The 15028-nt window shown below is 40.4% G+C and overlaps 1 protein-coding gene across 5 annotated transcripts in view; it reads left to right on the top strand.

Moving 5' to 3' along the window:
- NFIA (nuclear factor I A) overlaps positions 1-15028 on the top strand; it is a 690308-nt gene that overhangs the window by 227946 nt on the left and 447334 nt on the right. For 4 of the 5 annotated variants that reach the window (XM_074221294.1, XM_074221297.1, XM_074221295.1 and 1 more), the window contains exon 2: positions 13529-14060. In XM_074221294.1, the coding sequence (XP_074077395.1) occupies positions 13529-14060 (532 nt within the window). Of the gene's footprint in view, positions 1-12156; positions 12391-13528; positions 14061-15028 lie in introns of those variants that run through there. The other variant, XM_074221296.1, reaches the window with a different exon arrangement.

Raw genomic sequence — 15028 nt, 5'->3', positions numbered from 1 at the left:
TCTAAGTCCCAACTAAAATTCTGCCTTCTACCTTTTTTATTTTAATGCCTTCCCTTATTAATCACTTCTTATTTGTGCTATATATAGTTGGCACATATTTGTTTGCTTATGAACCATTCCAGTAGATTATAAGATCCTTGAGAAAGGGAACTGTCTTTTTCATCTTCTTGTATCCCTAGTTTTTAGCACAGTGGTACATGGTAAGTATGCCTATTAACTAACTGAAGGTCTTAGATTCCTTTCAGTTCTGACATTCTATGTCAGAAATACTAAAATCCTTCCTGATCATGACAATCTGTATTCTAAGGCTTCTTCCTACTATAACATTCTTTATTCTAAAGCCATCACAGCTACATAATTCCATGTTTTCAAAAGTCTCCTTTGAAGTTCATCTTCATTCTAAGGAAAGCCCCTTCCATCTATGACAATCAATGTTCTAATGCCCCTATGGCTGCAATATTGTGTTCTAACTTTCCACATTAATTTCCATTTAATTATCTCTTTTCCACTGCCCTTCCCAGACTGATTTTTTAAAACCTCACATTAAACACACACACAGTCTAGCAAAACAAATCCCCCCCATTTGTGGTATCCAAAAATGTATATCCCATTCTAGATAGGAGTAGGGGATAAGTGTATGATTTATCTACACTCCTCTGGCCTCAAGGATTATCACTGCTAATCAGTGTCCTCTCCTTTCAAAGCACTTTTTCTTTCTAATGCTGTTGTCATTGTATAAATCATTTACTAGGGTCTGCTTATTTCATTCTGTATCAGTTCAGAGAGCTTTTCCTGAATTTCTTCTAAAACCATCCATTTCATTGTTTTTAAGGCACATTAATATTCCAAGCCGTTCACATACCACAATTTATTTAGCCATCCTTCCATAGGCAGGCAGCCCCTTAATTTCCACTTTGGGGTTGCAATTAAAACATCTAATAAAATACAGTCTATAAAATACAGTCAGTATGAGGCCAGTGGGAACCTTATGTTTGGATTAGCAGCTTTATTTCTAGTTGAACCTGATGCTTGTTCTAGGGTAGAAAGAGGTCATGTGCCCGGGACCATATAGCCATATGTCCTGGGTACAGAGGATAGATTTGAACACAGATCTTCATGGATTCAAACTTGGGTCGGTCACCATTCTGACAGCTGTATAAAATAAAATAAAATAAAATAACATAAAATAAAATAAAATATAAAATAAAATAAAATAAGATAAAAACAAATAATTTATCTGCTCACTGTCAGAGGGAGCTTGAGGTTTTCCTCAAAAGACAAAATCTAATTTGATCCTTAACTTCATTTTGTCATTTTGTCCAGGCCTGAAATTAGCGGGTGAATCATATGAGAATGTGAATAAACTCGTGCTGCCCATAAACATTATGATCTCCTGTTTATTATCTCTTGAATTATATTGATTTCAAAAAGGGATGCGGAGCAACCACCTCCAAAAGCTGTCCTATTCCCATTGATTTACTATGGTCTCTTGTATCACGGGAAAAGGCAACAAAGCCTAGAGTAACTTCTTGGTGTTTCAAAGTAAGCAAATGTAATTTCTCTCTGCAGGCTCAGGAAGGCTTGCTACTTTTTATACCCCAGGATGCTAAGAAGTAACAACAAGTAAGAGATTTTCCGAGCAAAGGCTATGAGCAAATGGAAACTATCAGAAAGAGAGAGAGGGACTAACGGTTGGGCAAATAATAATAAAAGGGGGATTGGGAATCAGTCTTAGATTCAGATGCTCTGGAGAAAGGAAAAGGGAATTAGAAGGTTGGGATGAGCAAATACTTTACTAACTTTCTAATTAAGAAACTTTTGGGGGAAAGAACTAGTTCTATAAGCAACATTGTTCCTCATCATGAAAATCTTCCCAATCCCCTCAATGACTGGGGACCTTAAATTATATTTGATACATAAGAGTGTTTTTTTCTATTACTTTAAAATTACCTGTATCTAAAGGTTCTAGTGACTATATCTTGGCCATGAAAAACAAAGACTAAAATTTAAGGAAAAAAAAGGAAACCTTTTCTGATGTAATTCAAATATCACTTTTAAAAAATTGTCTTTTTAAAAATTATTATTCCCCCACTCTCCCCTCCTCCAACTGCAGGGGGTGGAGGAGGGAAAGGAGATTTTAAATATACAAATAAAAGACTTTTTGAAAATTAGTTGAGCCAAATGTCCTTATCCCTCAAATTAGGTGTTTCAATCTGCAGAGTAGAATTAGGCCCCTTCTTGGCCAAGTTTGCAGGCTTCCCACATACTGATAAGAGGGGAAGAGGAAAATCAGAATGGACAGAAAAGTTTCTTGCTGGTTCTCTGCGAGGAGAAAGAGGGGTGACATCTCCCTAAAGAGTCCTCTGGAGTCAGTCATTCATCATGGCTTATCAGCATCCTTGAAGCACTCAAAACCATTCATTTTAGCAATGCTAATGTTATGGTACCATTTTCCCTTCCTGGATCTTTTCATTTTATTTTGCCAAATAAATCTTAACTGGGATATAACTTAATACAAGAAGAAAAAACTTTAAAATTACACAATAATATATGCTCCGAAGTAGTAAACTCTGAGGATATCCATTCAACAAAGCCACAAACATTTATGGAGTGGCTTCTGTATGGAGGGGCTTGTGCTAAATGCTAGGGATCAAGACAAAACCAAGTGGATTCAGATGTCAAGGAGGCCACATCTTGTCTGAACACTCAGATGTCACTTAGCCCAGTCTGACTTGTCCAGTACTGGAAAATTTGATGAGGTTCCTGCCTTAGTCTCTGTCTCTATCTCTGCCTCAGTTTCTGTCTTTTCTCTCCATCTCAGCCTTCCTCTCCCATCCTTTCTCAGCCAAGCTAAAGAAAATCAATCAACTTAGCTCTGGGCTAAGTGCTGGAAATACAAAGAAAAGAAAAGCTGAAGCTTGCTTCCTGCCCTCAAGGACTTCACTGTCTCTAATGAGGAACTGTACAAAATCACTGTGTAAACAAGATATATACCATATAAATCAAAGATTAATCTCAGAAGGAAATTATGTGGTGGTATTGGGGGGGGGGATCATCCTTTTTCCCATAATGCAGATCTATTCAAAATGTATCTAATTGTGTGAAAGTTGGATATATTGGTGGAGCAGCTTTTGGTGAAGTTTGGTGACAGAGAGAGCTTCTTCCAAAGGATGGGCTGCTAAATGTTCTCATCTACAGGGCCATGGTTAATGTGTATGCTATGTGTCTGGCTGCTAAATTAATCATTTCTTGTTAGAGCTAGAGAATGAATGAATAGGAAGCCTTCTAAAGGACAAGTACTTACCACCTTTTGCATAAAAGTACCATTTTCCCTACAAACTTAGATTTAATGGGTTTCAAATGAACCCCATTTCCAACAATTTGAATTAAAACAAATTACTCTGTATTTTTAGTAAACATGTTACTATGAACATTAAGGTTTAAAGAGTAATTAAATCTATGGACTCATATAATCCTCATGACAATTCTGGGAGATTGGTGCTATCATTACCTTCTTTTTATGGATAAGCTACCTGAGGTTGAGAAAGGATAAGAGACTTACCTAGGCTCACTTAGTTAAGGAATCTCTGAAACAGGAAATGAATTCAAGTCTTCTTGATTCCAAGTCTAGCACCATATCCACCATGAGATATTTTGATTCCTCTTAAATCTCTCTTTAATTTCAGATTTTATTCTTTAGTACACATGAGGTCCAATTTATACCAATTCCTAGAATTTCTGGAAAGGACTTTGTCTCTTACTCCCTCATCACTTTTTCAGGGAATAATTGAAGGTGGGAGAACTGAATATTTGATTCATGTCTAATAAAATGCTGAGGATTCTAGCAATATATTCCCCAACAACCTATCTCTGTACTCATATGGTCCAAGACAGAAAACAATTGCTTTCCTTTTTTTCTAGGTCCAGTAAAAATGGTTTTTTAGGGATCATTCCTCTTTCTTATAAGTATAGAAAGGATGATCTTACATTCAAACTCTACAGATGAGACAAAAAAGAAGAGAATGTGTGTGTGTGTGTGTGTGTGTGAGAGAGAGAGAGAGAGAGAGAGAGAGAGAGAGAGAGAGAGAGAGAGAGAGAGAGAGCATCATTATATCCAGGTATTTTGGTGATTCCCAAAGCATTCATTATTAATATGATAAATATGTCAAGAACAAAGTTAGTCATATGTTCTTAATGATAAAAAATGGATTTTTAGGATAAAGTTTGCTTCTTCCAGGACTTTCATAAACTCTGAGTATTTCTACAAATAATGCTATTACATAGTTACATCTTCTGACCAATCTAAACAAATAAGTATTGGATTGTTTATGTTTAAGCAACTCCATTCGAGGGTCTTGTGCTTGGGCTGTTAAAAACAAAATGAATAACAGTTCCTAGCCTCAAGGAGCTTACATTCTCCTGGGGGGATATCATGATCAAGCAATTAATATTCATGGAATTGGAAAGAGAATGTACAAATTATGAAAAGGATAAGGCAAGAAGACATGGGGAAGCTATCATGTAAGTTAAGTCCCAGAGGAAGTTAGGGATAGAGTCTAAAAGTCCAGGTTTTAAAGGGGTGGAGATCTTCATAAGGAGGGACAATAGATCTGGAATGAGGGAACTGGATTTGGAACCCAGCTTTGCTACTGACAACTTGAGCGAAATGGAGAAAGTCAGGTCCTCCTTTGTAAGATGAATGAGATGGGCTGGAATCTCTAGATACTTTCTAAGTTTCCTTTTAGTTCCCATTACTTTGTTATTAAATTAGTGTCCCAAATGTATTGCTAAGTTTCTAGCAAAGGCAGAGACTCAGCTTTGTTGATGGAGAGTATAATTTGGGAAATACTGAAATCTTTGAATAATGCTACCTAGTCAAGTTATGTTGGAATAGGGCAGCCTCTACCAGAGACCAAAGTTTGACAGGTTAGATTATGATATGAAAAATTCCCATTTTTCCAGGAGAAAAAAATAGAGATTGCCTGAGAACACAAAAGAAATTATAGTATAGTAGAGCCAGGAAGGAGATCTGGAAAGTTCCTTAAGGCAGAGACCCCTTAGCAAATACATCAGTTCTTATTGTAATGGTCAATGTGACAATACATTTGGAAATAGGGACAACCTGGATTCAGATCTCACCCAGTTGTATCAATCACATAACATCTGTGAGCCTCAGTTTCCTCTTCTGTAAAATGGAGATATTAATAAGAATAAGCTTACAGGACTGTAGTGAGAATGAAATACTGGATGCAAAATCCTTGGTAACAAAGGAATATATAAATGGTAATAACTCATATTTTAGGGTTTAGATTCTACTTCACTTTAAGCATCTCTAAGACCTATAAGTGCATGTATTCTCCCCCCCTCCCCATTTTCTAGAGAAGGAAATGAAAGTTCAAGATGGTTATGGTGAGTTGCTTGGGGTCACCAAGTCATTAAGTCTCAAAACTGGGTATACAAAAACCTGTTATCCTGACTTCTAACCCAATTCTACTATAAGCTTTTCTTTCTCTATTAAACAAACACCTTTACTGATGGGAAATCCACATATGCATATAGCTCATTCATTCAATTTGGGACCCAAAACAATTTAACCACTTCAACAGGTCAAAACATTCCTTGGATTGGCTAACTCATGTGTTCCTTCTAAAAATGGACAAAAAAATGCAACAATAACAAGGAAAAAAAAAACATCTTCCAGAGATGGAGCCTTTAGATTTATTCCACTCTCAGCTGTATTAGCAGAGGAAAGGTGAGTGGGTAGAAGAAGAATCATGAGTGGTGATGTGTAAGGAAAAGGGATGAGATGGCAGGAGTGCCAGCCGTGAACTTCTTCAGTTAGACTTCCCCTGCCCTCATCCTTTGTCTCCTCTCTTTGCCTGTGGGGTGGGGTGAGGGGAGGGCCTCCCCTCCCACTGTTTGGTCCAGACCCAAGAGTCAGTATCAGCCAACTAGGTTGGCTATTTATACAAGCAAACTATCCTCAGGGGCTGCGGTAGTGGCCCAGTAACATTGCCCCCTGTTCTAGAACTATAGTTCAGGAGTCTCCATGAGTAGAATTTCTCCTCCAAAACAGTCTCCTCCTTTTCCTCCAGTTTCTTTCTCCCAGTGTTGACTGAGCACCTCATTCAGATACCAGAGCTTCCCACTCTTCACTCTTAGACAAGACCACAGACCACCCAGAGGGACCCTTGGAAACCACTGTGTCAGGCTGGCTAGTCCTCATTTGATGATGCTGTATATATTTTCCAGGCAGGGCTTCCTTTTGGGTCTGTACATATTTTACAACCCCCATCCAGTACCTGACTGAAATTCTGTCTGCTAGATAATTCTATTTCCATTCTCTCTTTTCTCAGGCCCTAGAGACAGTATCTCTTTATCTAGGCAGACTAGTAATCTGGTAGAAAGAGCAGCAAGCCAGAAGTCAGCAGTTTGGCTTTTGCCTGGCTTGGCACATCTCTTTCCCCACTTTAGGTCCTGGTTCCCCCATACAGCCCATCCCTACTTCTTATCTCAGTTTTGTAAGGTCCTTCTCTTCCTATGAGGAATAACTCAAACCCCATCCCTGAAGAAAGTCTTCCCTCCCCAACTCCCTTGTATGGAACAACTTTGTAAATATTTCTATAAAGGAATTTTATGTCTCTCCTATACAAATGTTTCTGTGTGCTGTTGTCTGCTCCATTAGAATCATAAGCTCATTGCAAGTGGAGATTAATCCAGGCATTTTACTTGTATCCTCCAGCACCTAAAAGGTATTTAATGAATACTTAGTAGATGGATCAGTAGGTGTTCACCAAACACATAGTGACTGATCAGTTTCCTCATCTATAAAAGGAAAGGGTTGGACAGGTGATCTAATAAAGCTTTGGGAGAGATTTATACATGGATGTATATTTATACACACATGTAACTACATAGATACACATATGCCCCTATATATATATATATATATATAATATGTATATGGATTTACACACACTTTATAAATAGTTTCTTAAAGTGTAATGTGGTTTCTTTTCCCTTTCATTTTCCCTTTGTCCCCATCTTTCTTTATGTCTCACCTTAGCAATGGAAACCAGGGAGAATTATGTCTCCATCCCTAAATCCTGGAACCCTGACTAGGACTGGGCCTAGACATTAACTGGTGATTAAACCAACTCACCAACACACCAGTTTCACTGCAGGCTTTGTCCAGCTCCCTTTATCACCTACTTACAGTGACTAAATAAGGCAGCGCTATAAACTCATCACAGAGAATGAACTCAGCAAAGACTGGAGGATAACGTTGTGAGATCGCAGCAGAGCTATTTCAGAGATTCCATCAAGGAGAGGTTGTGAGGGGAAAAAATAGGACTGAGAGTCCAGTCTGGCATTCCCTTTGACTCCATCTGACTAAGGATAATAAATGGCAGTAATCAGAAGAAATATGAGCAGTAGATTGTAGATCCCTGCCCTTGAGGTCAGAAAGATCTGGGGTCCAATGCTATCTCTCTATGAAGTTCAGAAAATTGGACCCTCCCAGGGTTCAGGAAACTCATCAAGGCTGTAAATTGCAGACCAATCTGCTTTGTAGAGGGATTTTCCTCATCAAGAATTCTATATTCTGATGGGCTGAGAGGTGGGGAGGGTTGGGGATAATCCATTGAAAGGCAGTGTTGTCCCTGCCCTCAAGGGATCTACAACTTACTGATGTGTGTGTGTGTGTGGGGGGGGGGGGTGTAGGAGAAATGACAACATAAATTTGTATGATTCAATAGGATGCTATTGGGCCAGAGGAGAGAGTCAGATAAAGAACAGTAAAGAAGGTTTTGGGGAGGGAGCAATCACATTTGGCTTAAAGAGATCCGTGAAGGAACCTGAGTTAGTCCTTCAAGAAAATGAAGCAACTGAACAGGCAGAGATCATAGGGAAGAAATAAGCATTTATTCAATGAATCAGGCATTATAAATGCTAGAGCTATATATATATTATCTCATTTGACCCTCATAAAACCCCTGGGAAGTCGGGGCTAGTATTATTTCCATTTTATAGTTGAGGAAACTGTGGCAGGTTTACATAGCTGGTTAAGTACCTGAAGTCTGATTTGAACTCAGATCTTCCTGATTCCAGTGTCACCTGGCTACCTGATCCCTTAGACACTTAGTTCAATTCCCTTATTTTATAAACAATAACAACCAAGACCAAATGAGGTGAACTTGCCCAATCTCATGCCAGAGGCAGCATTTGAACCTACAACCTCTGACCATAGAGCCAGCGTCATTTCTATAAAATTCCAAGCACAAATATACAGACCTTATAGACATGAAGGGCTCCATTACACAGCTAGTGCTATTATAATGCATTCTCCTAATGGTTCATTGGTTTCCATCAGTGAGGGCATACCTCACATCAAAGACATTCCTCATTTGTAAAACTGCAAAGCCAGGCAGGACATGCAAAATGAGTATATCTCAGGATCATTTTTCTGCATCCTCTTTAGATATCTGTGACTGTTCTGCAAGCCTCACTCATGGCTATGTCATTTCTCAGGTAGAGCTATATTACCAGAGATCCCATCTCTGCAGGATTCACCACATTCCTTCTGACCATACCAGAAAGTTTGAGATGCCTCTAATTTTTCCCCATTTACAAATGAGGGAACTGAGGCTTGGAGAGCTGGACAAGACAACAGGATCAGATAGAAAGTTTCAGAGTTGGAGGTCACACCCACTTCAAGCTAGACTAGCTATTAACCTATCTTTAAAAAAATTCCATTATGACCATTTTATATAGCAAATATTCTGAATTATCAAAAGCCACAGAAAAATGGACACTAGGGACCTAAAAGGGCTGGTAAGTATGATAAAATTCAACCACAAGGAAAAATAATGAATAAGCTAATTTATTTTTTACAAATACATTCCTTTTGAATGTTCTTTTACATCTACTTTCATTTCTCAATAGAGCATATCCTTATTCTTTCCTTGAAATAATCTGAGATGAGCTACTTTATTATTATCTTCATTTTACAGAGAGAAAACTTTGGTCTAGATAGCAAAAATGATTATCCAGGATCATGTCATTTGTAAGTGGTAGTGATGGGACTTGAAAGCAGTATTTTGTAAAACTCAATTATTATTGATATCTTTGGTTTCGATATTACCTATATTTCTCAAGAAGAAAGGGACCCGTCTTCTTCCAGGGAGCCCCCCCATGTGATTTACCTATATGTATATAAATAATACCTATTTATAAACACATCTCTAATATATGTATGTATGTATGCATATAAACACACATATAGAGGGGAGGAGAGAGAAAAACAGAGGGAGACAGGGAGAGAAGGAGAGGGAGAGACAGAGAGAAACACAGTTCAACAAAACTTACCAAGAAATAAACCGTCTGAAATGTTCCCATCTTCTAGCCTTTTACCTCTGCCCAGATACCTTCTCTCTCCACCTTGATGCCAAGCTGGGTCATTCAGACTTTATAGCAAGTGCATTCAAGGTAACATCTTTTTGTCCTCACTATACCCCTATGAGGTAGAATGTATTATTATCTCCATTAGAAGAAGGGGAAACAGCCTTAGAGAGATTAAGTCAGTGGATTAGCATCAGGCTCTGTGCTAAGAGAAAGGATACAAAGAAAAGCAAAAATGTCCTGGGCTCTCAAAGATCTCAAAACTGAATTGGAGGAACTTATGGTCTGGTTCAGTAGCATCAAATGCAAAAAAAATGGGGGGGGGCATTGAAACAATTGCAGGTTGAATATTAACTTAGGACATTATCTAAATTTTAATATATTTTCATTTAATTTGTTACATCTTTGCCAATTACATATTAATCTGGTTCAGGTTTCATTCTCTGCAGTGTTGCAGCAGGAGAGTTGGACTCCTCTGGAGATGATTGGTTTAAGTGAATTGTCCATAGTCTCTTAGCTAATAGCCAATTAAACAACAAATGAGGATGAAAAAATGTCAGACAAGGTGTTTCCATTTTATTGGGACTTCAATATGTGTAAGCATAAGTAAATGCAAGATCTATATATATGTATATATATGTATATATATATACATATATATAGTAAATAGCAAATATTCAAACATATCAGTTCTTCTATTCTGGATATTCAAGGTCATGCAGCAATTTTTCTGCAGTACTGGATTTAGAAGCTCTCTATTCCTTGACTATTACTCAATCTACCCCCATCTAGCCCTAGCATATTTCTGGGGTGTGAGAAGAGACTATAAATCAAGGAGGAAAGAATATAGTCTCCACAAGACCTGACTGGGGTGGAGGAGCAATGGATTTGGAAAGAGAAGTTTTGTTGCTCAGTTGTTTGACTCTTCATGATCCCATACAGACCATAGAAGGCCAGGTCCTTCTAACCTCACTACCTCTGGTTTAACTCCATTCTCACATGGCATATGACCTTGAAGTTATTTCCCTTCTTAAGGTCTTGGTTTCCTCAAATAGAAAATAAAGGGTTCGCCTAGATGACCTTCTATGTTCTTTACAGTTCTAGGTCTATGATATCATAGAATGCTTTTCCTCTGTGAGCTTCAGTTTCCTAGCCTAGAAAATGGGGGAGGGGGGCAGGTGAACCAGATGACTCCTGAGTCATCTCCACAAATGGGCTCTTAAAGATGAACCAAAAGATTTTGTGAGCAAGCCTTCGAGGGGGGGCAGCAGAATCAAGAAAGCTTGAAGTCTCTATAACCAGCACATCCTGTGCCATCTCCTAGTGAGATAAGGGGTAATGAAAAGACTATAAAATAGCTGATTCCTAGCCAAGATGTGACTTGGAAAGGGAATGGTTAGAAACTTCTAGAAAATTCTCCCTCCCTTCCCATTCTTCTGTCTTGTCTCAAGTCCACTCTGCTCTCTGCACCCATTAATTAGGCATCCTCCTCCAAGTAAGGTTAGAGCATTAGACAACTGCAGAAGTCCTTTCCTTCCGAGGCTCTCCTTCTTCGTCATGGCCTCCTCTCAGGTGACTTTAAAAATTGATTATCACTGATATCTTTGGTTTTGATATTGCCTATAATCTTCTTCCAGGGAGCCTCCCCATGTGATTTACATATATATGTAGATAAATAATACCTATTTATAAATACATGTCTGTGTATGTATGCATATAAACATACATATAGAGCGAGGAGAGAGAGAAAAACAGAGGTCCCTCAGGAGACTTGCAGACAAAAACCAAAGAAAACAGTCCACATAGTTCTAATAAGCCACATGTTTTCATGGAAGCCCCTGTGCTTGCAACACCAGGGGAGTCTGGTTTTGGAAATAGTGAAATGAAAAGCTTTGGCTAAGGTCGCTCCAACATCCTCCAAGCCCTCTACCGCCGAGTTTTAAAATGCTGCTCATAACCATTTCCCTTACCTGGGTGGTGGCAAAAGGTGTATTTGGGGAACAGAGACAGAGAATGTAGAAAAGTAAATGAAATGCGTGGGAATCTGCAAATGATGCAGTGGAATATCACAGGAAGAAGGCAAGGAGGTTCTCTGGGACTTAGACTTCCTACTGCTGGGCATTAGGTCCTCTGCAGAGAAGGCAGTGAGGCTGCTGCAGAGCCAGATAATCCCGAATTCACTGCGAGGAGCCAGGGATAGTTTTGCAGGCATCGGACTGAGTGCAAGGAAAAGGATCCTTGGCTTTCCGTGCAAATGAAGGTGACACGTGCCCCCCACTAGCAAGCACCCACCTCCTAGCTGGCAGGTGGATAGACTGGAGGGAAGCATGCGAAAAGCGCCCCGCCCCGCCCCGCCCCCTCCGAGGCCGGCCGGCCCGGCCCAGGAAGCCCGCTTCTCCTCTTCGGGACTCTGTCCCGGCCGGCCGGGGCTCGCGCGGAATCCTGGAGCCTCGCGCAGCGTCCGCGGCCTCCGATTGGCTACGCGCCGCGGGGGCGGGGCCTGGAGGGAGGGGGCGGGGCCTGCCCGGGCGCGCCGCCGCCGCCGCGTGCGTGGTTACTATGCAAATTGCAGCGATTGCGGAAATAAACACGGGAGGGGGCGGGGAGGGGAGACGCCGAGCCCGCGGCAACTTCTGCAAAGTCCGGCCCGGCCCGAGTCCGCGGGGCCCGGCCTGGGGAGGCTGAGCCCGGCCAGCCCGGCCCTGCACCGCTTCCCCAAAGAGGAGCGAGACAGAGAGACAGAGGGCGAGGGAGACAGTGAGAGAGGCTGAGGGGAGCGCGCACTGCCTTTGCAAAATCCTTCAGATTTGGAGTAAAAAAAATCTCCAAGAAGCCTGCCATTGGCCACCAGCTCAAACCAAATCTCTTCCGGGTTTTCAACGGTTCCAAGTTTATGTAGATATTTTAAAATGCCCCCAAAAAGGGGGCAGCCATGAAGCAGGTCGTCTGAACCCTTTAAAGTTTCTCACGTACTCTTTTTACATTGCCATGGTACGTGACGCGTCAACTTTCTATTTTGCGTTTCGAGGCTACGGGCTTGGGAACAAAGATGCCGGGAGCCTGGCTCGCGCTCGCTGCTAGGACTTGCAGGACGGTCGGCTGCATTGCGCTAAGGGTTTGCTTGGAATGCCGCCTGGGCTCTGCTTTCGGGGGTTGCTCGCGTCTGCATTTTTTTTTCCTTTTGCGAGAGATAGCGAGGGGGGCGGGTGTGGATTTGCACCAAAAGCCCGGGTTTCCTTCTTCTTTCCTTTTTTTCCTCTCTTGTTTCTGGGGATTTGAGCAATATTCCCCCTCCTTTTTCATTATCTGCTCCAAGTATTTTGTAGTCACAATAATAATAATATTAGAATTCTGACCTATTCTTTTTTGGTCCGAGAGATGTAAAAGGTAGTAATTTACTTCTTCTTTTGAAAGGGACCTGCCCAAATTTTCTGAATTTTTGCTATTTTTTGGGGGTGGGGGTAGCTATGTCCCTTTTTGACATCTGAAAGGAATATCAAGATATGATAAATGCAGATAACAAGGAGTTCCAAAGCTCTTTGTAAAGTCTGTCCGAGAGAAACTTTCTAGTATGACTGATTGCCATTGCTAATTTCATCTCGGAGAAAATTTTTACTATTCTTGCCTTGGACTTCTCCGTACAAACATTGATTGGCAGATAAAGATTCTGGATTTGCCAAATTGGCGGGCATGCCCTGGCTACCCCACAAGCAGTGGGGTCAAAGCTAGAGCAAAGTTAGATATGCTTGCTTTGAAACCCTGCTAAAGTTAACCTAAGATTGTTTGTCTTCCTCTGGGTAAATTTGTATTCCATTGGCCATCTCCGATGAATTTGAACACTAGGCCTCACTCACCCATAAAACCCGCTGGTGTTAGTGTGATAAAAAATAAATGTTAACTTTCTTTCACATAGCCTTTCTCTTCCTTCTCTGGTAGGGTTGATACTGGACTTGTTTTTTTATGTAGCTCTTTCCTTTAGAAAACTTTTGGTGTTTCATACAGAGGATATTTAATTGCAGTTTTCATTTAAGATGTGCTTATTTTCATAAGGAAACGTAGCTTTTCTTTGGCTTCCATTGTGTTCACGGTTACAGATACACATTTATATTTTTAAAATTCTCTTCCTTAGGATGAATTTCATCCCTTCATTGAAGCACTTCTGCCCCACGTCCGAGCATTCGCGTACACGTGGTTCAACCTGCAAGCCCGAAAACGAAAATACTTTAAAAAACATGAGAAGCGCATGTCAAAAGAGGAAGAGAGAGCAGTGAAGGATGAGTTGTTAAGTGAGAAACCTGAAGTCAAACAGAAATGGGCATCCAGACTTCTGGCCAAATTACGGAAAGACATCAGACCTGAGTATCGCGAGGATTTTGTTCTCACGGTTACGGGGAAAAAGCCTCCATGTTGTGTTCTTTCTAACCCAGACCAGAAAGGCAAGATGCGAAGAATTGACTGCCTTCGCCAGGCAGATAAAGTCTGGAGGTTGGACCTTGTGATGGTGATTTTATTTAAAGGTATTCCACTCGAAAGTACTGATGGAGAGCGCCTTGTAAAGTCCCCACAATGCTCAAATCCAGGGCTGTGTGTCCAGCCCCACCACATAGGAGTTTCTGTTAAGGAACTCGATTTATATTTGGCATATTTTGTTCACGCAGCAGGTAAGTGTGGTGGCAGCCAAATATTGTCCTACTTTTACTTAAAAAAATTTTTCTTTTACTCAGATATTCTTCTGTTATACTAACATCAGCCAGTTCTACAGATGTATCTCTGAGCTTGGTGAGGAGCCCGTTGACTATATAGGGCAGACCAGAACAGAAAAGTTTTAGCAACAGTGCCTAACCTTCGTTTAGGTGGGAAACCGTAGCCTTGAGTGATCCCTCACACTCATGAATTCTGTTGGTAAGTAGTTAGGAAAGCAGGTTGGCTTCCTGTAGGTGCGTCCAAAACACATTCAATGATGTCGACCAAAATAAGCAGCACTGGGGAAGAGCTCACAAAGGGTGTACTAGAAGTAGCAAATGGAAGAGTTTAAAAGGCGCACGAGTTTGTTACCAAGGACAAATTCTTTGTACTTCGCTACTAGAACTTTCTGAAGCCCCCTCTGCCAATTAAAAAAAAAAAGTTGAGTCATAACCTATCAAATTACTGTTCTTTTACACTGGAAAAATATCATTGAGTATAGACATTTGGGAGTTGTGTGTAGGGGAAAGCTTATTACTTAAAGGAGCTGAGCAACAAATATTCTTATGAGCAATGGACTGAGAAGCTAATATCAAAAGTAACCAGTGGGACCATCCTGAGGTTGGGGATTGGTTTAAAAAGGAAATAAGTCAGTGTTGTCTTTTACAGACTTCTTCTTGGGGGGAGGGCATAAAAGAATACATTTTTTAGAGAATCTGCTAGAGATCTTGAGAGGCAGTCTTAAGAGAACGTATTGAGAGTTGCATGAAATAATGCATTTGTATATTCTCCTTTAGTCTTGCTTTAAACAAAAGGTACATTGTGTTATGTGAAAGCTCAAGTCTTGTGTAATTTGTTGACTTTTCATATGTACATACCGGTCTTGCTAGATTACCCGTCATAGCGGTTACTTGAGCCAGATGGAAGAATGAAAGTTGTAGAATCC

This window comes from Macrotis lagotis, chromosome 2, assembly GCF_037893015.1.
Source record: "Macrotis lagotis isolate mMagLag1 chromosome 2, bilby.v1.9.chrom.fasta, whole genome shotgun sequence".
In the NCBI taxonomy this organism is placed as follows: Eukaryota; Metazoa; Chordata; class Mammalia; order Peramelemorphia; family Peramelidae; genus Macrotis; species Macrotis lagotis.
This window is presented reverse-complemented; position numbering and strand designations above follow the sequence as displayed.